The following is a 25193-nucleotide window of genomic DNA, read 5'->3' as shown; positions in this document are numbered from 1 at the left end:
ACTTCTGTGTACCTCAACGTTAACATCTTTAAAACAGGGATTATTGTCACTTACCATGGATGATACACTTGCGTGGAAATTATTCAGGAACTATGCCACCACTAAATATAAAGCACTGCTGTGCTTCAGTATCTACAGGTTGCTAAGACAGTACTACACCCAGAATCTCTATGTGAATTACTCACAGATAACTGCTGAAGCAGCACATCGATCCCATCCAGCTCCCCAAGCAATTCTCTGTTGTCTAGACGGAGGTGGGGGGAAGGGGGGAAAAAAGAGAGAAAAATGAAGCTAACTGTCAGATTTTACAGCCATCTAACACTGATACATCAGCAAACAAAATCAATACGGCTTGGCAGAGTACAGAAGCTGCAGAGAAAGAGAGGGCGCATGCGTACACGGGAAAGCACACGCACGGAAGAGAGAACACAAGCAAAAGGAAGCTGAAGGCAGAAGAGTGCTGTTGTGATCTGAAAGAAGCCTGGATCCTACCCTAACAGAATATCGATACCAGAGGCATGTCTCACCATCGTTATTCTGGAGCAAAATAGCCAGCACCTCACTGCAGTACAGCTTGTTGGCATCAAAAGGCATCTTAGCCTGTTGGTGAAGAAGGAACAAGAGGCTCATCAGGGCACAGCTCTCTGTGTTTCACTGATTTGAAGAACTCATTAATCAAATCACCAAATGTGTGAGCAACACTTAAGCCGAAATACAACAGCGGTAATTTTGCAGTATGCCTCAATAACAAAACAGTAGTAATTCTCTCTGATTAGGGGGTGACGGGGTGTGGACAGGGTGGGTGTGTGTCTCTGTGTTTGTGGGCTTGTGCACGCACATGTGGAAACTCAGCTCTGACCCTTCACGCTGTCCTCCATAAGTAGATTTGACCAAGGTGGCTCAAACCCCCCAAGAACAGTCTCCAATTGTTTGCAACACAGAATCTCTTTCCTGTGATAAATTTTCTGTGATGTTATATGAGTGCGTGGGCACATCCCTATTCTGAAAGTCTGAACCTGCCACCAAAACCAGAATTTCAGAGAACACATCACCGTAACATTAAAGAGCAACTGCCAGAGTTTTGTATGAGGATCACAATGTCACAATCAGAAAGACATGACATCAGTTTAGCCTGCATAGTCACATAACTTTCATTTCATACATTCCCTCCATATTCAAATATGTTTAAAAAAAAAGTCATAATGAAACCAAAATGCTGAATTTTTTTTCCCCTCAGAGGAAAAAAAATAATGAATGCCTGAAGTGGGATTCTGAACCGAATCCAATATTTTGCATGCTGCCAGGCTGCTTCATCTACAGAAACAGACTAAACATTAACCCATCAGATAATAATGCAAACTGGTTTGCTGAAGAAATTTATAAAAGAAACAAAACAATTTTAAAAATCATCAGTTACCAGCTATTTGTATTCCACTGTTCGGGGGGGCGGGGGAAGCAAGCAATGAGTACTAGGCTTAAAACATACCATTTGTCACCCACAATTTTTTTCCCCAAATGCACGACTGCCTGCAGCTTGACTGAGTGAACCTGCCTGCACAAGGCTACGCGTGGGCCAATTATCCTGACCTGCTACCAAAGAAAAGGTCATGATACACAAGCACCGTGCAACACAAAACCATGAAAAGCAGAAAGATCCCAAATGCCACAAAGTACTGGCTTTAAAAAAAGCTCTTCATTCCAGACGTTCCCCAGCCACTCTGTAGATGATGGTATTTATAGCGACCACATAACACTTCCAAGCCATCAGTGGCACGAGAGTGGGAAGGTGGCAGGCGCCCAGTGCCGTACAGCTCTGCTGGTTCCTATCACGGTGCGTACCAACTGCTGTCCTCCAGCAAGAGTTAGGAAACCACGCTCTGTTCTCTCAAGGCTGCGCACATCATCATCAAACCCTGCTTATGTTCGGAGAAGTGAGTTATTAAGCTCTCCATCTGAGCTTTCCGAGGCAGTTCTGACAGTCAAAATACAATTATGCAACCTGAAATGTAGTCAGAAAGCAGAAATTCCCACTCGATGCTGTGTGCCAGATGTCCTTACCAACGCCTAGACAGAACCCTGATTTTAAAACTCATCCCATAGACATTCTTCAGCAGCACAACACTCTACCCAGATGCTGAGATCCTGGTTTAATCCTAACCACATCTGTCAGGGCGAGAGATTCAAGACCAAGCGCTGCCAGTAGCATGCGGCGCCTGGGCGAGGGTTTCATTAGCCTGCGGCTCCCCACAATGACAGCGTGTAAGCAAGAAGAACTGCCTGATCGCACATCCCCAAACCCAGACAAAGTTAACACATGCCAGTGCAAAGGAAAGACACATTCAGCACCAAGTTTTGAACACCTTGAACATTCATTTTCTGCGGCACCAAGCAGGGGAATCCAAGTTGTGACTATTTTGCTTCCCCAAGTTTCTACGTTTGTCAGCTGCAGGAGTAATTACAAGGCAGGCAGCGGTACATACCCGCCTGGAATAAAATTAACTTCGTTTTTTGTTTTTAAGCAAAAGGAATACAATTATGTTACCACCTGTAGCGAGAAATTATAGGTTACTTCTGCTAACAAGTATATGAGGTGCACAGAGAGGTATCTGCACACTTACAAAGCTAATAGAGTATTTCTGTGATTCAGAAACCTTCTAACCATAAAGACATTTAAGTACGGAAGTGCTAAGGCATTACTAACAGGATTAGGAAAAAGCCAGAATCTGTTTGCTAAATTTCCTCCACTAGTCTGTAAGAGAGCTGAAATATCCATTCCTTTCCTACTGCATTTTCCAGGGAATGTTTAGGCATCTTTTAACACAAGACAGAGTTAAACTGTGTAACTCATTGCCACAGGATGCTAAAAGAGTATCAAAAAGTAATTTTGAATTCAAAAGGCAATTAGATGAGTTCAAAGAAAAAGCCACCACCAGCAGCAGTTAAACAAAGACACCACTTGAAACTCAAAAAAGTGTTAGAAATGTGGGAAGCAAAGGCATAAAACGGTCTTTATTAGTTTTCCCGCTCGCTGCTCAGCTTTCACATTCCTACGGGTCTCAGCCATGGACCAGGAATCCACCATACAGGAATCATACAGACAGAAAAAAAAGACACCTTCTACTGTAAGACATTTACAACATAAAGACAAGGCAGAAGTACGTCCATTTAAACTAAAACCACAGAGGATACAAACCCTGAATTCTAACTTTTTGTCCTTAACTTGGCTTCTCCAACACCCACAAATGCACAAAACTGGCTTATTTTAAGTACGAACTTAAAACATCGCTAACTGGTCTTTAGAAGGAAGGTGGGCGCTGGCAGAGCTCTAGCACTACTGATGCCTGAGCTAGGAACGTGGTGATATTGCAGCTACTGGGGACAACCACATCAGTGGCTGGAGCCCCAGTGCTGTTTTGTAGCGCTGTGAAGGGTCCAACGCTGCAGGAAAAACCATAGTTCTCACGGCAGGATTAGGGACATGTTAACAAAAAGCACTCCCATAGAAACAAGTAAAACCCAAAGACGTTCAAGAAGACTCAACATTAGATACTCCTCCAGGCAAACACTACGAAAATGCGAGTACTTCTACTCACAGACTTGCATTGCATTGTGTAGAGCTTCTTACACATAAAGCCAACTCCTTCAATTTTGCTAGGTTATAATAAAAGGGACATACTTCCCAGTTTGAGGAGAGTTTTGAATCCACTGTATTCACAGATGTTAGAACTTATCGTAAAGATAACCTGTACACACAGAAAATAGCCTTGGGCCTTTAACATTGTGCCAAACACCATCTCAAGCACACCAGCTTCCAGATCACTGGCCTGTCAGTTTTTATTGTGATATCCCCCAAATGACAAGAGGAAAACAAGCTTACCTTCAGCCTCTTGAGCAACCACTGCATTAGGCCTTGCTGCGCAGCTTCTGTGCACATCTCTGGTCGGAACTCTGCCATGTTCTCAACGATCGCTGAGAAGACAGACACAGAAAACAGATGTTTTTCCCCACCTGCAGTTCAACTCAGGCCTGTATCAACGCTGCTTTGCCAGGTCCTTCTTAGGGCTGCACTGCTCTTCTCAAAGTTACATCTTATTCACAAAACTACCTTTTTTCTTTTTTTAAGTGAGACTTAAAGCTCAGGTGTACGATACCCTCTCAGTTTTTACACTGCCCACATGGTCCATCCTCAGCATGACACCAGCTCCTGCTGGAAGAAGCCTAAGATACTTCCCTTTACTCCAGCAGCAATTCTCACAGTGCAAAACTAAACTAAAAACAACAGCGGCAGTAAAAATTCCAAAACTCAACGTTTCCAATCTCTCTCATTCTTCCAGTCTTCGGGAAGATACAATCTCAAATGACTGAAAGGAGTGGATGATGGTCTAAATGCTAATAGTGGCAACACACTGCAAAGCAGTTACTGTGCTGTGCAAAGACTGGGGAACAGAGAGGTAATGATGTACTTATATGAAACGCAAATGTTTTACTACCTGAAAGTTAAATATATTGCTAAGATATAAACAGCTCTAATGGAGTAAGTATGGCTCACAGATAAGTACACGGTAAATACACGGGCAGTGGAGCACTCACTCTCGTGCGGTGCAGTTTCGTCCATGTACCAGCACCTCCCTATGTAACCACTTTGGGAAGAGGCACCTTACCAGCAGTCAGGAGACAAACGCTGGCTCAGGGGACCAGGCTTTACCGTGAGTTAAAGTTGTGCTTGAACGAAAGCTGCACTAGGTCCTCTACCCTAGTGTTGGCAGTTCGAGAGGAAAGAAGGTAGGGAGGAAAGGCAGGGGAGGGATGACCCACCCCCCGTTTGTACAAAATACAGGAAGAAGCGAGAGGCTGTGCAACAGCCACTTACCCAGTGTGTTGTGGACACCATCAGCTTCCTCTTTCACACTTTCATCCAGGCGCTCTAAATTCTGGACCAACAAGGCCACGACCTGGCCCTCCACCTAAATCACCGGGGTCATGGGAAAGATAAAAAGATAAGAAAGACGACTGAAAAAAGATCGATGAAGGAGAAAGAACGAGGGTGGGGTGGGGGGTGTGTGTGTGTTAATAAATAATAAAAATCAAATAAGCCCTACTGAAACATCCTGCCAGACATGATCAGAAGACATTAACAATCGTGCTCTAAAATCTCAGAGGAAGTGAAGGAATCACCAAGTAAATCTGCCACTATGTTTGTCCCAATTAATTAAACAACTTTTGTGTTTCAGATTAAACAGAAAAACGTCTGGAGGAAAACATGCACCTTATCACAGTCTTATTTCCTGAACCAGCCTGACTGATTTATAATCCCTCAGAATTCTTAAGTGTGAGACACCACAAACCACCACGGATGGGCTAGCTGTCAGCTCTGCAAGCCACTCCACTTTCAACTGTTTACTCCTGTTCTGCCTACGTTTTTGTTGTATCTTCCACCTTAAAAGGTACAAAAAGCTGAAGGAACAATACTCACACAGGCAAATTCAAATCCAAAAGCTGAATTATCACCAGTCGAAGCCTTGCATTTATATTCTAGCAAGACGAATGTACCAAGTTGACTTCAGCGAGCTAACGAAACCCAGACAAATGAACAGCAGGAGCAGGAACCCATATCTGCAGGTGGAGCCTCCTAATCAAAAAGCTAACACAAGAAGTATGCTTTTAAAGCTGCAATTGGACAGAGTCCAGCTTGACTTTGGCTAACTTTCCATTGTGGACATAAGCTTGGAAGAGTTAAGCAAAATAACATTTCCAATTCAAACACTGTTAACTAGCTTTGGGCCCAGTGAACACGTGGAAAAAAATACAAGTATCAGCTGCTGTGGAAGGTAGTGCAACAATCTTCACAGATACCCTACATTATATCTACTTTCCTCCAAAAAAAAAAAAAGTAATCTAAAAAGCAGATACCTAAACATTTCTCCCAAGATATGCCTGACCTGTTTCTTTCAAAGAGGACAATAAAACCTCTAAAACTTGGCTATTATCAGTGGGCTGGTGACAAGGAAAACAGAGAAAGAACTTTGCTTGATTTACTACCTCTCTGCACATTTTATAGAAAACATCTTCTCTAGCAGTTCCTCTCTACCACTTCCTTCATCCAGCAATCTTCCCACGAAGGCAGAGTAATTAAGAACAGCCCAGAGGCCAGCTGGAGGAACTCGGCTCCGGGCCACTGTCATTAACCTTTGGAAGGTAACATTATAGTGACTGGACAAGAAGGATTGTAGGAGAAAACAGAGCAGCCAAACAAAGCAAACAAAAGAAAACCTGTAATTCCCCACCTTTCAATTTCAACATAATAGTTACAGAACAGGACACAGCCACTGTGATTCACAAACACAGCAATTCACTAGCAGAAGCTGCCCAAAGGTAGGACAGACATGTAAATCTCAAGTTTTGCTGGGCATCAGTTCTCCAGAGGGCTTCTGCTCAGTTCAGCATCCTCCTCCTGCAGCCAAGGAGCAGGAGGCATCCAGCACAAATGCCAGGAAAAGGGGAAGTCCACCACCGCGGAGGCCAAGAGGCACTCAAGAGAGTTAGCCAGGCAGGGAGCACTTAAGACCGAGCAATGCATCTTCTACTGCCGTTAGATAACTTTCTGGGGTTGTTTAATCTCTATGCCAAAAAGGATCGTTACCTCTAAACCCTCCTCCACCCTTAAAATTCATTAGCTTTGTCACATGAAAACTTTCACGCTTTTACTTCTTAAGAAAACCACGTACCCTCACTATAACAACAGATGTCCCAGTTCAAGCACAGATTTTTGGGTTCAAAGCAAGAGTTACAGGGTAGAAGACTACTGGTCTCCCGTGCAACAGGTGATCTTTCAGTCTAACAATAGTCCCGCTGTCCTTCAGATAACAATCTGAGCCCTGCCACAAACTTCGATTTTTCACGGGTGAACAGAGGTCACCCTTTCCCGCAAGAAGGAAGAAAAATGCAAATTAAGCTCCTATTTTCAATAGGACACTGTCCAAGTAACAAATATTACTTCATTCTCCCTCCCTGCACAAAAAAATCTCCCAGCCTACACAAATTTTGCAATATGAGCGTGTTCCTTCCAAGAAAGAAGTGGTAAACATGGTGCAAGAAGAACCTACTCCCCAAACTCTGGCATTCCGTTAAAAACACCCATCGTGGTCCTCAATACAGCATTTCAGCTACAAGAGAGAAGGCTCCTGACCTGGCTAACTTCATTGTGGTGTTGGCAATACGGATAACCACAGCTGCAAAAAGCGAGGTAGTCCAGAGTATTCGCTGCTGTGCTGTATAAGGTAGATGTTGCTCAGGCATTAAAATAATCTGGAGTTTACTACTTACTAGAGCGTCTATGAGGACTTCAGCTCCTTCTTCACTCTCATGGAGAGTATCTATATCAGTCAGTTCTTGAAGCAAGTCTACCACAGCTATGGAAACATGTGCTAGGTGTTAAGGACAACCAACACAGAGGCAGACACATTTAATATCAAAAGCAGATTGCTCATGACACGATCCAAAACAACTGGTACTACATTACAGCAGAGAGGCACAGGTACACCAGAGCCAAGAGCACAGAGACTACTTCAGCAGACAGCCCTCATAAGCACCAAAATCAGGGAATCCTAACAATTAAGAATGATAAAACTAAATGTGATTGTGTGCTTACTGTATCAGGCAATTTTACTGTTTCTTGATGATACTTATTTTTTAATTTTTTCAAATCAAAATTGCTACAGTTGATATAACTAGGCACCATCTTGCATTGTCAAGATTGACTATAAGCAAAGAGAAACGAGTTACAATAATCTGATTTGGGTATTCTGCTCTCAGAGATACCCCTGCTAACCTGATACAGCACACACCTAACAAGGCCACTGCAGGAAGCAGAAGCGATCACCTCCTTCTGCCTGGCCCAATTAGGACAGCATGCTCCTCTAACCGCTGACCTCGCAGGAACAGCATAGCTTCTGCCAGCCCAATTTTCACTCATTAACTCTGGGCTGCATAACACACGGTTCCCCTGACTGCTACACAGCTCTCTTGTACGGCAAGACGTATTCCACCTCATTAGACCCACTTTCCTATTCTCTCAGACACGCTGATCAATCTTGCCCAAGTCCCACTGGGGCAGAGCAGGATATGCAGTTTTCTGCATGTCCTATATAACAACTTTGTGATGTGTCTCTTTAAAATGCACAGGCTAATTTTCCAGCCTCCCAGTTCTCCTATTTGTGCATTTGCTCAGACACACAAGCAGCAGTAGGAAAAGTATTTTCATCTATCTTTTCTTAGCAAGGTTTCAGTCGTGACTTGTCCAGTCTCAGGAAAGGCTGTAAGAGAGCTGCCTGTCCCAGTTGCAAGCTAACCTGTGTCTAGGTGCTGCAGAAGACGTGTATCAGTAAGACTACCACTTTCTTTATACTCTACAGCACTCCTTAACCAAGCCAAAGCTATCTGTACGTTTTTTTGATGGGTAGATGTCACTTCCAGTTGTAGCTGCCATCAGGAACCAAACAGAAGAGTGGTTACTCCTCACTGGGCAGTCACTCGTGCTTATACAAAAATATGGTCAAAGGTGCCAGGGTACAATTTTTAAAAGCAAGTTGGAGCGCAACTCAATAAGCAAGTTAAGAGAAAATAACCTGCCTTACATTTATTCTGCAAGGAATAAACTATTAATTAACAAAAGCTGGAGGAACGGGCCAATAGGAACCTCGTGAAGTTCAGCAAATGCAAAGTCCTGTACCTGGGAGGGAACAAGCCCACGCGCTGGGGCTGACTGGAGAGGTAAGCTCTGCAGAAGAGAATCTGGAAGTTCTGGTGGACAAGTTGAAGGCGAGTCAGCAGTGTGCCACTGCAGTGACAAAGGCTAATCACAGACTGCACTGCATTAGCACGAGCAAAACCAGCAGGTCAAGAGAAGGAATTCTTACCTGCTGCTTGGCACTCATGAGGCAACACATAGAATATTTTCTTCAGTTGTGGGCTCTCCCAGTAAAAGAGAGACCTTGGCATACTGGACTCAGGATAGTGGAGGACCATTGAGATGGTCAGGGGGCTAGCACATGACGTATGAGGAAAGACTGAGGGAATGGGGTTTGATCAACCCGTAGAAGAGAAGGCTAAGGGAGGAACTAACTGAAGACTACTGCTACCTACTGGGTGGTATAAAGACAACTGAGCCAGATCTTTCTGAGAGTGCACAGCCAAGAACTCTAGCAGTCAGAAGAGTTCATCTTACAGGGCACTCCTGTCTAGGGAGCTTCTGTGGAGGTTTCTAGTGAGAGTATCAGTTGTCCCATAAAATTTGGGAGAAAAGCAAAACCTCACTTGAAGCTTTCCTGTCTTTCATTAATAAAATCTTGTCGGTGATCATCTTTCATTCACATGTTTTGTGTAAAACTGCATTCAGCAGATTATTTGCTCCCCCTGGACATTGCTTTTGTCTCCTTGCATTAGTCCCTCTAGACACTACATTTAAATCACATCTGAAGAGCCATTTGTTTAGTTCTCTCCTTGGAAGAACTCATTCTTAAAATCTTTTGCCATTTGTTTTAACAAAAAGTCATTAGAAAACTTGAGCTATATCAATTTAGTTTTACGTCTAGATGCTTCACTTAATAGCATTTCTATCCTGTACATAAGCAGCAGCAACACAGTGAAGAGGCATTACTACAGCCTGTGTCCTGCTTCCAACAGATCTGAAAACACTTCAGCAGTTTTATAACAAGTAATATACTTTTCCCAAAATTGCAATTCACAGGCCAAATTTCTACCCGTAAACTGACAGGCAAGGTGCAAACCAATTAAAAAGAGTTCACAGTGGAAATACCGACAAGTCTTTGACAGCAGCAGTGACCCTAGGACACAGCTTTTCATGGCTGAAAGGACAAAGCAAGCTTACTCCCGTGCACTCCAGCTATGAATCAGCTCTGCTATTCCAGTCAAAATCCCCATAGTTTATATTTTCCCTGTGAATGAGAAATTCAGTATAAGATTTTAATGCCATGCACATAGTACACAAAAGCCTGCAGAGTCTGGCAAAAAAAAAAAAAAAGTAATGAAACTATGGTAGCCGTGAAACTGCTTATGCACAGTAGGTGTTTCCCACTGTACAACAGTAAATTCTTAACAATCATTTACTTGAGAGTAATTTCCATTACAGATCACCGATAAGTAAAGCTGTGGTGTTTGCTGTTTTGCAGGGACCAGCATTCACCACATCAAGGTTCAGCTAGATACAAGTCAAAATAGCCAAACACGTAAGCAGTGCTTTCTAATATAAACTGGTATGCAATAAAATATTTACTTTTTGTTTTTATCTTCAGATCACTGCACCCACTTAGAAAGAATGAATTATGAATTCTTAATACATAGTACTATAAGGAAAAGCGCTAAAAAAGAAAGCCAAGATCTGTGCATCAGACCACAACATTTAGCACTAACAGTCCTTTTAACATTGCGCATTTCCAAACACCTCAGAAAAGCTGGTACACATAAAGAAAAGAAGTAAAGAATAAATTACTTCCCTAAGGTCATGAACCAATAAAAAGAGAAAAAGAAAAGCCTGCTGTAGTCCCAAGTCTAAGCCCAGTGCCCTTTCCACTGGGCTTCACTGCTCCCTCCATTCACTAATGTTTGTCAGGACACAGACACACGATCTCTCAAATCATGTCACAATTTTTCAGCTTAATCTACTGTAGAATATTTTACAAGCAATGCAGGCTGAGCTTTACTTTTAAAGACTGCACAATGGTAAGCCAGGCATAGTTCTATTTATCTGCTGAAGGCTAAGCATCAAGGTACCAAGATACTCAAAAAATGACACTGTTTTTCTTCAAAACTACCAAAATCTTTAACAGTATAGACAGAAAACTCTCTCTGAGATGTCCTCAGATCTTCAGAGGAAGAAGAGACAGATGTACATAGGGATCAGGTTCAGTGACACAAGAACTGACTGAGCGTGGAAACGTCTCTGAATATTTACGTAACCAGAGGGGCTACCCACAACCTTAAGCTCTGAGCACACCAAATTAAAGGTATGGACACACAAAGAATTTACCACATTTACAAACTAAGGTGTAGCACTGTGGTGAGCTAGTCCATGGCAAATAGCTGAAAGCGTGACAGCTCAGGTCTCAACAAAAAGGGGTAAATGGATTTCATTTTTACTGGGGGCTACTCCGGACAAAGTTTGCACACAGTTCAAGGCTATACACTGCTAAGCCCACACCTTAGCTTTTCCTGTATTGTTCATCTGTTCACACTCTAACACAGCCACTCAAACCTAGATGAAAGGGTCATAAAACAAGAAAGGAGAATAACAGCACTGAAAAAATTCAGAATCAATATTACTTGAACAAAGAAGGCTTTCACTTGGAAAAAAAAAAAAGACATAAATTCAGTGCGATGGGAAAGAAGATAAAAACACATACAGGAGCCTGTGAAAGCAGGATATAAGAGATTACAGAAAAGTCTGTAGAAAGCCTCTCACATGAGAGTTGCTTTAACAACTGAAGGATATCTGTGTTGTCGTGTCCCAGCAGCCCGAGGAGAGACTGCACAGCATTCAGCTCCACCAGCAGGTGATACAGGTCTGGCATTGTCGCAATCACATGCATTTCCTGAATGATGTCATTTAAATCCAGTTCGGACTCCATGAACCTGAGACAAGACAAAATGGTTAATAAAAAGGCAAAAAGTACATCAGTTGAGTTCAATGCACAGCCCTTTTCAAAGCATAGACCACCACTTTCCAGGAGATAGCAGGTAAGACTTGTCAGCCCAGCTGCACATGGCCCCGGCATTTCTGATCCGCTGTGGTCACGTCAACGTCACCGTGTCCAGAACTCCTAGAGGCAGTCTGTGCCTCATCCTGTCCTACGCCTGCCCCTTAGGATAAGCATTCCTACTACAGAATTTACATAGATAAATAAGCAGATTCATTCCAATTCTGTCAATCAGTTCTAGAACTTAAAATAATTTTTTTTTTTTTTAAATCAAGAGATTGTAGCTACACATGAAAAAAAACCTGCATATAAACTAAATTCTCCAGAGCAGTACACCTTCCCTAGCTACCACATATTAGTATGTGGGTTGTATTAGTCTGAAGTAAAGTCCATAAAAAGAATTTGGGTAAGGGAAAGAGAAAGAACTGCAAACTGGACAAAAAATAATGGCACTCAAGCATAGGAAGAAATTAAATTAACGTGAGTAACAAAACTCCATGAAAGGAGGAAGATGTTCACTAGAACTGCGGGTGTAGAAAGAAACACGCACAAAGTCTGGCTTTCAGACCCCATCCAGCCATCTTGCTCACCACAGCATCTGAAAGCTCCATAATATGAAACTATTTTCCTCCCACACAGACCGCTGACTGCATATGCAAGCACAACACCTTCACACAAAATGATGGCATGAAAACTTAATTCTTTGGAAAGCAAAACTCATCGATCCAGGATCTCAGTCCTTCAAGCCCACCCCTCAAACACCTACCACCCGCCTATCAGCGAGGAAGAGACCGCTGCTCAGACAGGGTGCAAAGGGGGAGCCCCCTGAAAAAGGAGAGAACTGCAGCGGGGCTGGTGACCCTCCGATGCCAGCTGCCAGGGGGACCGATGTTGGGAGAGCTCGTTAGCGCTCACTTTTGAGAGCCAAGCCACTTGCTTAGACACCTAAACCAAAACTAACGAAACCTTACCAGAGTCTCGATAATGCCATTTTTAATTAACAAAGTTAGTTTCAAATACAATTCAGAAGAACTACATGGCAATAAGGGCTGTTACATAAACCTTATGTAACTGAAAACATTTGTATATTCAAGAAATTGATTCAGGCTGACACCTAAAATCAAAGGAAAAAACAGTAACAGAAAGGGGCCGAGCATAATCTTACTTCTCTGGATTGTCAGGAAACTTGATCCGCAGCTCCTGGTTTTTGTAAGATCTCTTCTCAAAGGTGAGAATCATCTTCTTCACTGAACTTTCATCCAAAGGTTCCTCCTAACCAAATCGGAAAGGGCAGAAAACAGAGCTTTGGATAGTTGGAACAATTACCCAGCAAAATGCAGAAGAGTGAGCACAGCGACGCGGCGAGACTGCAGTCGAGCCCAGACCCTTCAGGAACAACGGCAGCCCCTGGAAGCCTCACTGCAGACAGCTGCCAAAACACTCATACACCATTGCTATTCATTTATTGACTTACTCCAACTCTGACCTGAGCAAGCTCCCCAGAGCAAAACCTTGTAAGTCAGGTTTTTATAAACCAGGGGTTTACCAATGGAAGGTTCTTTGGAAAAGAACCAGAAGAGCTTCCCTATGCTTTCCGAAACCACGTATCAATGAAAAAAAAAAAAAAACAAACCAAAACAGTTTTGCAATGGCTTATCTTCCTTGAGCTGTTCTTTTACACCTGTTATTACCTGGCACCATCAGCATGTATTGAGGCTTTTTGCTTCTGACATAGTAGAGTAAATCTGCATTAGCAGTTTACGCCCATGGACGGTTTCTTTTCAGAAGTCCATTGTGCTATTTCTTTTTGTAGGTTTACATTTAACTGCCCTGAGTTTATGTTCTTTTGTATTTTCCTCACTTGGATAAGCTTTCACTTCTATTTTAAAGTCTTTTTCTAAAGAAAGAAAAAAAAAAAATCAATATTTTGCTCTAGTACTTTCTTTTTATTTTTTAAATTCTTCTAAGGTGTTTCTCAGTTGGCATTATACATTTACTGTACAGCAGTAATATAACTTTAGCTACCTCCCTGTCACCTACAAACACGATTCTGTTATTTTTCTTGTTTCACAATTTTAATGCACTTCTTTTAATAAAACATTGATGATACAGATTTTCTTGTGCAACCTCCTCCCTCTCCTCTACTTGACTACGTTACAGTCACTATTAAAGAGACGGTCTCAAACCAAAAAACAAACCAGACCCCTTCGCATCTTAAGCCAAGTTTTGTGTCCCGTCTCCTGTTCAGGATTAAATCAAGAGTTGCTTCTAGTGTTGAAGATTGCTGCTTAGAGTTGCTAACCGAAGAATCTTGCACGAGATAGAAAATTTCTATTTCTTCAGCAAATTCCATTACAATAATAACACCAGTCCAAGTCTTCCGTTATTGGATTTCCTACATTCTCAAGCTCAACCTGTCTTAGCACCATCCCACTCATGTCACCATCCCACTCATGTAATCAATACTGCAGTGCCCAAACCATACTCTTCCTGCAATGGGATTTCACAAAGATATTGTCACACATGCTGACACTGCTTCCCTCTATTTCGTTTGATTCTTTGCTTTCTCTAACATATATCACTACCATATCTCCATCAGGAGGGGATCTGTATCTTGTATTTAATTTGCATTCAGTGTTACAGTGTCCTACAGATTAGCTTCCTTCCATCGAATTTACTGGTACAAAGCGCATTTTGATGTCGCTTACATTAACTGCATTCCAAGATAACAAACAAGAGATTTTGGTTCTAAAGAAACCTTGGACTTCCAGCCCTTAAAATGTTTGGATGGGAGAACTCCACTTGACAAAGACGAGGGACTTGTACACTGCAGGAATCCACAAGACTCTAGCCAGTCCAGAGGACTTTTGGCTACATCCATTCATCCTCACTGGAGCTCAAATGCTACAGAAATCCCGCATTTTCTTTCTCTGCTATCAGCAACAACTGTAATGGCAATAGCTCAACATCAAAAAAACGAGGGAGATTCTGTATACAACGGACAATGATATTTTACAAACCTACATGATTCTGCAGTGGTGAACATCACTTGTTTTTTTATCAAACAGGACACAGGCAGGAGGAAGGCAAATATCTTCTAGATTTATACCAATCCATGTGTCACATTTATAAAGTGATCTTTTCCCTGGCCCTTGGCAGAAAGGCCAATGCTGCATTGGATTTCTGTCTCCGAGGCTTGAAATCATTTACCCTTGACAGCTGCTACCCCCCTCCTCTGACCCAAGACCTTTCTTATATAGAAGAATGTTTGCTTATTTGCTGCTGCTGCTGCACAGCTACAAAGAGGGGGAGAGTGGGAGAAGCTGCATGGCTGGGGGTACTGATGAGAACAATAGAGTTAGGAAACTGGTTAGACTACAGAAACTATTTCCTAAAAATATATTTTAGAAGGCGATTTGGGTATTCTCAGCTTAAAACAGAAATTAGGCTTGAAAGCTTTCCCTTCTCCCTCCCTGTTGCCCCCCCCCCGCCCTTTAAACCTTCAGATGATGTCTCCGAGAAGCCCGTTTGAAATTAATGAAAACCCTGTGGGACAGGAAAGTAAAACCATAACCTTAAGCTGTACGAGGCATGTGAAAAATCACCAGTTAGTCTCATCATCTAGATGGTAAGAAATGGAAATCACAGAGAAGTGATTTATTGTTTGCTTATTTCCCACTGCCTCCCCTTTCCCACAGGACACTAGTGATTTACCTCCTCCTCTTCCTCTTCTCCATCCCTCTCAATTATCTGAAGAAGTTTCTTCTTCTCATCATCGGTTTCTTCCAGCGCAACAGACTCCTCTTCCCTGTGACGACTGTGCTCTCGTGCACTAGCTTGTTTCCGACGTGCTTTGATTTCTTCTTCCTCTTCATCACGGGGCCTTTTTGTCCCTCTGTTAGGCTAAAGTCAGAGAAATAAGGTGAATGAATACAAGTCTTTTGTGACCCCTGCAAACCAGAACACCAATGTTACAAGACTTACTGAGGAAATTCTTACAAGTTGTTTAAAACATTTGCTTACACAACGCTTAACAATTCTGAAAACTGGAAAGGAAATTAATTTAGTGAAGTGGAACATCACATGAGTAGATGAATGGCTCTGCCAAGAGCTATGTCAACATCCTACCTTGTTTCATCTATGAACATGATTCACGGGAAAATATCTTCATAGGCAGCAAAGACTAGTGTTTCAAAGACAAGAAGTGGCCAAACTGAACTGCTCAGTGGCTGTACAGCTGACCATCTTAAGAATCTGGAGTCAGCTAAGTCAGCTGAGACAACCTCAGGTTTTACAGACAGAAGACCAATGTGCTCAAACAGCACTGAAAGATAAATTCTTACCCACCTAGTATATGAGATTATATTGAATTCTTGTGTGCATCCTAACTCACCTTGACTTCCCCCTATCACTAGAATGCAGAATCAAAGCCTAATTTAGAGTACGCAGGACAGGAGTATTGTTGCTTGCTGCAATTCTGCAGGGGCTTGGCACCAGATTAAGCGGTGCCCACACCTTTATGTTTTGCTTGGAACAACTTATTATTTTATTCCACATTTTATATTTAATTGTCAAAATGAAAGGAAATTTGCCAGGGACCCGAAAAAGTCCATTAACCCTAATCCCATGTTTTAATTTAGGCAAAAAGGGATGAAAGCATTTGCAAGAGAAGGAGAAACTCTCTCCCTTCAAAAACTACAAGGATATCAAATTTGGTCTCTCATATTTTTCTGAAGGACAACTGAGCTGGAACAGGAGTACTCCATGCTCTGTAACTACAGGAAAACAAAGCTTAATTCTTTACTATTTAAAAGGAGCCTGTGTGCTAAGAACAATGAAAACAATAAGAAAAATATTTTTACTTTCTATCAGCTGCTCAAGTTGCCTGGGAGATGATTTCGTAATCCCATTAGGTCTAGCGTTTGTCCAGCCTATTTCATAAAGCTTTATCTGGCAGGAAGACCCCGCTCTTCTGCTTTGTGGGACTCTTTGTCTAAAATCATAAAAGTCACACCATGCTTTCATGAACACGAGGCCTGCTTTTTAACTGAGATTTGGATTCTCCTCGGTTTTGATTCAAAGAAAGAAAGAAAGATGCAGAGGGAACAGGTGACGGTATCATTCTCCTGGCAGGTCCAGCACGAGTGTGGGTGTCAAGGGGGGAACTTCCAGCTCCCCAGCAGGTTGGGAGCTTTTGGTCCCCTGAGGCCAATAAATCTTTCAGGCTCATAAGGCAATCCCGCTGTGATTCGATTACGATGCACATGCTGCAGACCAGCTACAACCGCTTCTCTGCACAACCCAGAGAGCATTTACGTATTTATTTATTTCAATATCAATGAAAAGCTAGCAAATTAAAGCTCTGCTCTCAAGAAAACTCTGCTTTCAGGAGAGATGTGAAAAAAAAAAAAACAAACCACCAAACCCAAACCAAAAAGAGACACCCCCCCGAAAAGCACTTGAAATGATAAGTTTAATGAGAAGCAAACTGGACAGCAGACTGACCACGACCACGTTGTTTTCAGGGTTACCATGTTGTAAACACTTTGAGGAAGATGCAGAATCAAGTTTCCCAGACAACATATTAGCACAAATCAAAGCTCTAGATGCTTGCTCCCAGCTAGACCTCTTCAAACTCGGTTAGCTATCTCCTTTCTGCCTACATCTCCTCTGCTGTTTCCATTATGGATGGTACATTCCTGACTTCAAACTCTTCTAAAGTGCTCCCATGCACTTTTAAAGCAGTTACTCAGCTCATAATTCAATAGCCGTGAAGTAGAAGCATACCCAGAGATTCTCTGAAATGAAAGATTTATTTGCTTGGAGGGTTTTGTGGGTTGTTTTTTTTTTGTTGTCGGGGTTTTTTTAAAAGCAGATTCCTATTACTTATCTTCTAGGTACATTAAAATACAATTTCACATAGATCCATTCGGAAACAAATGTGTCATTGTCAACAACCAGTAATTCAAACCCTCCCCAAGCAATCAGCAACCCAATAAAGGAAAGAAAAAGAAAAAAGGTGCTCTTCTAAATGACATCATCTAAGGAAGAAACTTTGCTAAATACATATTCCTTACTCGGTGCCCTTGATGGCACACGGGTCTCTGTCTTTCCTATGTCCTTCCACTCACTCCTCGATAATACCCAATTCATCCTAAATCACCTTTGACAGATTAATGTTACCAACACAGATATAGAAATTAGTGACATAAGAAGTCCTGAAATTTACAGCAAAAAGCCCTACAAGATCTGCCTTGGATGTTCCTAATTTAGGGAGTCAGAATCTCATTCCTCACTCATTTCTAAACATTAAAAAAGGAACAGAAGCCTCAAGGAGACTGCAGCTGTAACGAGGGACCAAGGGAGCTGGTGGTTTGTCAGATGCAAAGTAATGTACCGTGGGAAGGGACTATATCACCAGAACAAAATCTAAATTAAAACTCCATCATGAAACCAACCCCATTTCCTCTGAGTACACAATCCTTAGTATCAGAATTTACACTCTGTTTCAATCTCAATTATTTTATCCTTTTTTGTATTTATGCATTGTTGGGGGGGGGAGGAATCTTCTGTAATACATAACAGAAATCATTATGATAAATTATGGAAGTGCCCCGTGTGCAATTATTAATGCTGCCAACATATTGGCAATAGACAGTAATTGAATTCCCAGGCAAACGCTATTAAGCAGGCATTAAGGTTTTTCCTTTCGTTATTGATGTTATGCAAAACCTTACTAAGGATATTGCAGTTTTCCAACCAGCACTATTAAAACTAAGAAATCAAGGCGTAAGTGAAACACCTGGGCTTCTGCTCATTTCACAAGAGATGCACAGTCATGAACAACTGATTTAAGGCAAGCATTATCTTCTGTTCATTGATTTTCATCTTTGGCTTGCATTTGTATTTGCTGAAGGACTGTTACCAACTAACAAGAATTAAGCACATACATTGTTGCACTGAGACTGGTGCATTTTGCTAAGCAAACACACACATTGTGTCTAAACACATTTATTGAAATAATTTCATAGCTTCACACACATCTACACAAGTTTTGCCTTTCTAGTAGAAAAGGGAAAGTTAATCATTTGATAAATAAAATGTGGGGTTTTTTGCTCAGTTGTGCTAAGGTGCATTTGGCAAGAAGATGGAATTCATTACAAAATGCACAAGAAAAGCATTTTTAAATTGTTCTGTTAGTTAAGCTTAATTTTGTTCCTGTTGAGTGCAATGCATTCATGGTAATTTATTCAGAAGACATTTTCATTTAAATCTAACACTGATATCACCACACAAAAACCCAACAATATAAAAGGGTTTAAAAAAAGCTGACATTTATAAAATACAATAACGTAAACAAAAGCTAGTGATTGGTAAAGGGAGAAATATCTTCCTGTTTCTCTTCTAGCCTTCCGCTGTACTTGCCTTGGATGTTAACTGACATATCCTAACCTGTTACAGCCTGGGTCCCAGGCTTCGGGCGGCAGACCCCCTCAAGAAATACACACGGACAGAGGTCCTCATCTGTGCACGGACACGTCACGCACAGCCTGCCCTTGGTCCGGGCAGCGGAAACAACAGCACCCGCCCTGCACGCGGTGAAGGTGAGAGACGATACGTCCTAAATCAGAGAACAATGGTCTGCCCAGGGCCCCTGCCTGGTCTCCCTCAAAGCAGTGATTGCACATTAATACCAGGATTAAATATCCCATAAAATCTGAAAACATATTGTTTAGGCCCTTGATTGCTTCCAACCCTCTGCAAACATCAGGAAGGTTTAGAGAAGTCTCAGTAATGGAGTTGCATATTACTAAGACATCTGCTTTGTAAGTAACCTTGTTACTGTGAAGCTCAGAAATTATTTGTTAATGAAATCTGAAATAAATCTTCATAAGAGATGCAGCTTCTTTTGTGACCACATCTCAGCCGGCTGCTGCCTGCTCAGAAGAGCCACTGCAAAAAGCTATGCATTAGCTGTCAATTTAGGACTCCTGAAAGCAAGCCCCAAATCTCCAGCGCTACTATCAATCTTACTTTCCGTTGTTTTTTCTTCCTGAAGCATGACACTTCTAGACAGTGCAGGATCTGAGCATTAAAAACTGGTACCAGGAAAATCCAGAAATCTCAGGAAGTCCCGAGAGCTCCAGAATCACACAAACTGAGGCAAATGAAATGAAAGATGTGCACAGTACCTACCCGGATACAGATTCTTACTTTCAGAGAGAACGAACCCCTGTCCTCTCCAGGCTCGCTCAGGAGGCTCCAGATCGCCCCGAGGAGCGTGGCCATGGGCACCCCTGCCGGGAGGTGCGCAGGGCACGGATCTGCCTTGACAGACTTTGACACACTCCGGTTTGGTGGCCAAAAGTAACACACCGAAAAGTAAACTACAGATTCGCTTGCAACCCCATTAGCGTACCAACACAAGTTACATAGCGTGGGGTCTCTACTCCGCAGGAGCTGAGCTGAGCGCTGCGGGCTGGTGGCTGAGCCGGTGACGGCTCCTCGTTTTAACCCGCAGGCAGGACAAGAGCTACCAGGGTAATAAGGCTGTAAGTAGTCAATAACCTGCTCAGCTGAGCTGCCTCTGCCATCAGATGCATCCATTACATTGCAAATTTACAGCAAATTACCTGTACCAGCAGCAGAAATTATGATGTGCCTCCACCGATACGCGGAAATCCAGCCCACTACAAGCTGCACTCAACCCATTCAAACGAGGAGATCGCCCAGCTTGGTGAAGTCAGACCTTATCCCATTATTTACTGCTTCTTTTGTTATTTGATTTTACTAATATTCCATTAAAAATTGGCACTTTGTAATGATCACTCACAGTGGTGAAATCTGCACTTAATGAGAATTAAAATAATCTCCCTTATTCCCTCCCAAGACAATTGAAAGAGATCTCTGAAAAGAACCAGAGTTGGCTTTGTCCCCTTAATTACCCTCTGTCATCAGAGACCAGGCACAGAGGCTCTGGGCACAGTCCTTCTGGGCAGAACAGCAGCAATATTTAATCATCACTTTAGACCATCTGCAACTGTTTTGCAGCAACACATAAAGTTTATGGATTCCTGAGCTTTGTATAAACTGCCAGGTGCTGTTTAATCGTATTTTTTGTTGCAAGAGGTTCCTTTTCCCACTCTGACAGACACTTGGTGCTGAATTGGTGGCACAGTGCCTGCAATCTTCCATGCCAAGTCTGGCACTGAGGGAGAACACCTTCTTGATTAAGCAAGGGCACAGATTAGGCATTTAGAGGAGACAAATTCAAAACAACGTAAGAGAAAAGCAATTATTTTGGGTTGTGCTGAGGGAAGCTGAGAAGACCGGCTCATTTGCAGCAAGAGATTAAAATCAGAGAGTAGAGGTGCACACCACCCATCATCCAGCCCACCCGCCTGACAGCCGGTGCCACCCCTGCACCCAGGATGGATGAGGAGACCTCAAGCCAGCCCGCCCCTCAGCCCAGCGCAGGAAAGCACCCAGATCTGCGCTCAAGTTAACCTTACAGCACCGGACAGAAAACTGGAGCCCAGAAAACTGGAGCCGTTGTATGAGCCACCGAGCCGTCCTCCTCCCAGAAGCAGCAGCCCGCCAGCTGGCTACAGCAGGCACCTGGAGCAACGCTCGCTTCATTTACCTGCCACGCACAAGTCAGCACCCTCTCTGTGGCACAGGCAGAACAGAAGTCTGATTACTCTGAATTTTACTCATTCAGTGGACAAGAACGTACCTTTCTAAAAACGATATAGGAGGGCACCTGCTTCGCCTGTCTCCGAGAGCTGTGGCAAACACCTGACCCGTGCAGGATGGGAGGCAGCGAAACCTCTTCTTCCCAACTTTTGTTTCTATCTTTCAGCCAGAAGCGCCCTCACAGAAGGGAATCTCATTTTCTTAGAATCTGAGCTATTTATCTGCCTTTTGCTCCTCCACTCCTTTCACCTGAATTCACTATTTTACCTAGTTCTGGAGGTCTGAACTCAGTGACACTGAAATCCAACACTTACTCCGAAGCATTATCTCATCTACTAACACAGGAACCATTTGTATTTGGTGAGAGACCAGAAGAGCACAGAGCCAGGACAAACCCCTCAGGAACAATTTCAGTAGTCGGTTGAAAGCTGCTGAATGTTTTGTCCCGCAGCTAAGAATAATTTCAGCAGCAAGAAAAGACATTAAAATTGTAATACTCAGCAGCTAAGCAGCACTTCTTTCCCTCTAGCCTCATCGCAGTATAGAAAGCTCATCCAACGGAAAGCTGTACAAAATCAAAGTGATCAAAGCAAAGTGGATGCGCACTTTCCTTCAGAGCAGAGGGAATCCTGCAGACTTCATGTTTGCAGAGCAAGAGAAAAACCAAGAAACAAAAACCCAAACTAGAGCCTCGTTAAAAAATGACAACAAACAGAAGTTCAACACAGGTTTACCTTTCTGCACCTTAAGTATAAATTGCATCACAGGACAAGTAAAGGACAGCGTCATTAACCATAACTGAGGCAGAGAAGACCAAAGAATTAAAGGAACACGAGAAATTATCATTCTAGTTTGCTATTGAAAAATCACAGAAAAAAAATGGTAGGTAGAGAAATACAGAAGTAGAGCAGATCTCAGAACGGCAGGACCACGCTGGCAGCACCACACAAAAGGATGAAGTAGGAAGGATGTTAGACAGAGCAATCCACAGAAGAAAACCTCCTGGAGCTGAATCAAGTAGGAATCTAGTGGAGTGCTCAAAGAAAGACTATTCTTACAGCCAATCTCCAGAGTATTTTGATACCACTGGGAAAAGAAGATGGGAAATTTCTCAAACCCAAAGGTAACTTCCCCTCTTTCCCTGTGCCTCTCAAAATTACACACTCTGAAAGTACAGACATGTCCTGTACAGTAGGATGCTCTTCTCACCTCTGAACACACACGGTGCCCCCACAGAATAACGCGTACCAGGATGGCACACAGGAGTTCCATAAAGAATCTTGTATTCTGAATTAAAATGCAGTAATTAAGAAGCCACGTAACTCCCCTACTCAATCACTTACAAGGTAAATAATGTCTTAGAGTGCCTTTCTTACCCACTGATTCGGCAGGGAAAGGCCACTGCTGCAGTTTATCCAAGAACTGAAATACAAGTCAACACTGTCGTGTGCAGAAGTCACAGCAAAGTATCAAAACACTATTGCAAATCAGTGCTCGTGTTCCCCAACCCACAGGGGAACACGCTAAATCCACTCACGTTACAATAAATACGCAATTCACCACATTTGCTTATAAACTGACCTCCAAACACCTAGTAGGCAATGACCAGACACCGAGAGGAGAGAAACGCTCAGCAGACAAAGGGAAACTTTTAGAAGAAGGAAAACTCTTTCAAAGGACTTTAGTAAAAATCAAATTAAATGGGTTTTGTCATAAAACAGGTAGGAAAAAAAGAACGAGAACGCAAGCCACGAAACAAGCGCAGGCTTTGCTTCAGGAACAGGCGCAGGCCAGCAGAACATCGAACCGTGGCCGTCTGTGGATGAAGCAGCGTCAGCAGAGCCACGCTCCCGAAGAGCCCCCGGTAACCGGGTCCCACTGGGGCGCCGCTTCTCCGAAGGCGGGGAGAGACCCCGAAAGTTCGCGACACCGTAACCGGGTCCCGTGAGAGCACACCGAGAGCGGCTGGGCAGGCTCTGCCCAGCGGCCCGCCCCAGGCCCGCGGCCGCACTCGGAGCTGGAGCGGCCCCGGGCCGGGCGCTGCCGCCCCAGCGGGGCTACGGGCGAGGGCACCTCCGCGCTCCCGGCCGGGGCGCTGGGGGACAGCGGCCTCCGCCACCCCCAGCATGGCCCAGCCAGGGCCGCGCTCGTCCCTCCCCAGCGGGGCGGCAGGAAGGGCCGGGGCTGGCCCGGGGCTGTTCCCCGCGCACCGAGCGCGGGGGCCGGCCCAGGCCCCGCGGAAGCAGCCGGGCCCCGCCGCCCTGAACGGCTCGCCACCGCCGGCCCCGCTCGGCGCCCCCCAGCGCCCCGGGAGCCGCCGCGGGGCCGCTCACCTGGTAGCTGAGCAGCTCCCCCACGTCCATGGCACCGACCGGGCCCCGCCACCGGGAAACTGTCGCCAACAACCGGGGCCGCGCGACACCGTGCCGTAAAGCAGGGAGCGCAGGCGAGCCGGGAGGGCGCCACTCCGCCGGAAAGCGAGGCGGGAGGGCCGCTGCCGGAAAGCGAGAGGCGAGGCCGTACCACACTGCCGCAAAGCAGCCCCGGGATGCCTGCGGCCGGGAGAGGGCAGAGGGCAAAGGCCAGAGGGTCAGGCAGCCCTGGCGCGGCGAGGGTGAGGAGTGGGCGGTAGCCGCGTCCCACGGGCCGTGCCGATCCCCGGGGGCCACCCCACAGCCCCACGGCTGGGGCGGCGGCTCAGGGGTCCCAGGGCTGGACCCTGCTTTGCCCCCGGCCCGGCCACCGCGGCCCTGGGCCGGCCCCGAGACCTCCCGCCCGTCCCACGCAGGCTGGGCCTGCAGCAGCGGCCTGGTCAGGGGAGCCGCTGGGCCCCAGCTGAACGTGGCTGACATGTACCGAGGGAGTCGGGGGGAGAGCGGCAAACGGTGCAACCTGCTGCAGAACAGGGAGAGGGCAAGTCCCCTCCCGGGTGGCAGGGGCCCCCCGAGCCCTTGGGGACCCTCCCTGCCCCGAGCTGCTGCCCCGCGGGGCGGCCGGGCCCTGGAGGGAGCAGCGCGAGCGCCTGGTGCCATGGGCGAAGCAGGGAGCTTGGGTCCCGTCTGCAGCGGTGCCACCGGAGCTGGGCGCTGCGTGGGGCCGGGGCTGCCGTCACCCAAGGTGGGGGAGCGCAGCGCCCCAGCAAAGCCCCCCGGGAGCTGACCCTTCACCGCTGCGAAGCGGAGGCACCGCAAATCAGTGGTTTCTTTTGACACGTTTTCCGTAACGACCTGCGAGGGGCTGAGGCAGGCTTGGAAATGCAGAAGGCTGTTGCCAGCGTTTATTGACAACACACTTCTATTTATATACAGCGTCATTAACCGCTGTCACCTTGAAAAGAGGCCAATAACTGAGCACGGAATGCAGCAGGAGGGGACTTGACGATCCCTCTGTTTGCTGAGGTCGTGACGAATAGTTCTGTAATTCAACAAGATGCAGAACCACAGAGCGAGAGAGCCATTTTTCAATTTAACAAATACGAATAATTAGAAGAGACTCAACTTGGCCAAAATCTTACTGAATTTGTTTCAACTATGCTTTAAAAAACAGCTTTGAGCTAAAATAATTTTTCATAACATAATGATCATAGCTATTATGCAGTTATCTCAGTAGGAGTCTGGTTTGAGAACACTCATGAAATTAAAAATATATATAATGTTTTCAAAGAAGTCCCTTGCATCCCCCGTTGTTTCAATAAAATACAGGAGAGATCAGTCATGACAAAATTAACTCAACAAATCTGCATGTTAAAGATGAGATAAATAGAAGATAATTATTGGATCATCTGGC

The 25193-nt window shown here is 44.4% G+C and overlaps 1 protein-coding gene across 1 annotated transcript in view; it reads right to left on the bottom strand.

The window, feature by feature from the left end:
* Positions 1-23770, bottom strand: part of CTNNBL1 (catenin beta like 1) — a 55922-nt gene extending 32152 nt beyond the window's left edge. Inside the window, exons 1-9 of the mRNA XM_059827163.1 lie at positions 23741-23770; positions 15426-15614; positions 12877-12983; positions 11507-11646; positions 7324-7421; positions 4871-4964; positions 3878-3969; positions 528-600; positions 186-244 (exon numbers count right to left, since the gene is read on the bottom strand). Of these exons, the coding sequence (XP_059683146.1) occupies positions 186-244; positions 528-600; positions 3878-3969; positions 4871-4964; positions 7324-7421; positions 11507-11646; positions 12877-12983; positions 15426-15614; positions 23741-23770 (882 nt within the window). The remainder of the gene's footprint in view (positions 1-185; positions 245-527; positions 601-3877; positions 3970-4870; positions 4965-7323; positions 7422-11506; positions 11647-12876; positions 12984-15425; positions 15615-23740) is intronic.
* Between the last annotated feature and the right edge of the window lie 1423 nt (positions 23771-25193).

The sequence above is a fragment of the Gavia stellata genome, chromosome 20 (assembly GCF_030936135.1).
Source record: "Gavia stellata isolate bGavSte3 chromosome 20, bGavSte3.hap2, whole genome shotgun sequence".
NCBI classification, from domain to species: Eukaryota; Metazoa; Chordata; class Aves; order Gaviiformes; family Gaviidae; genus Gavia; species Gavia stellata.
The sequence above is the reverse complement of the archived record's forward strand: the minus strand, read 5'-3'. Positions and strand labels throughout refer to the sequence as shown.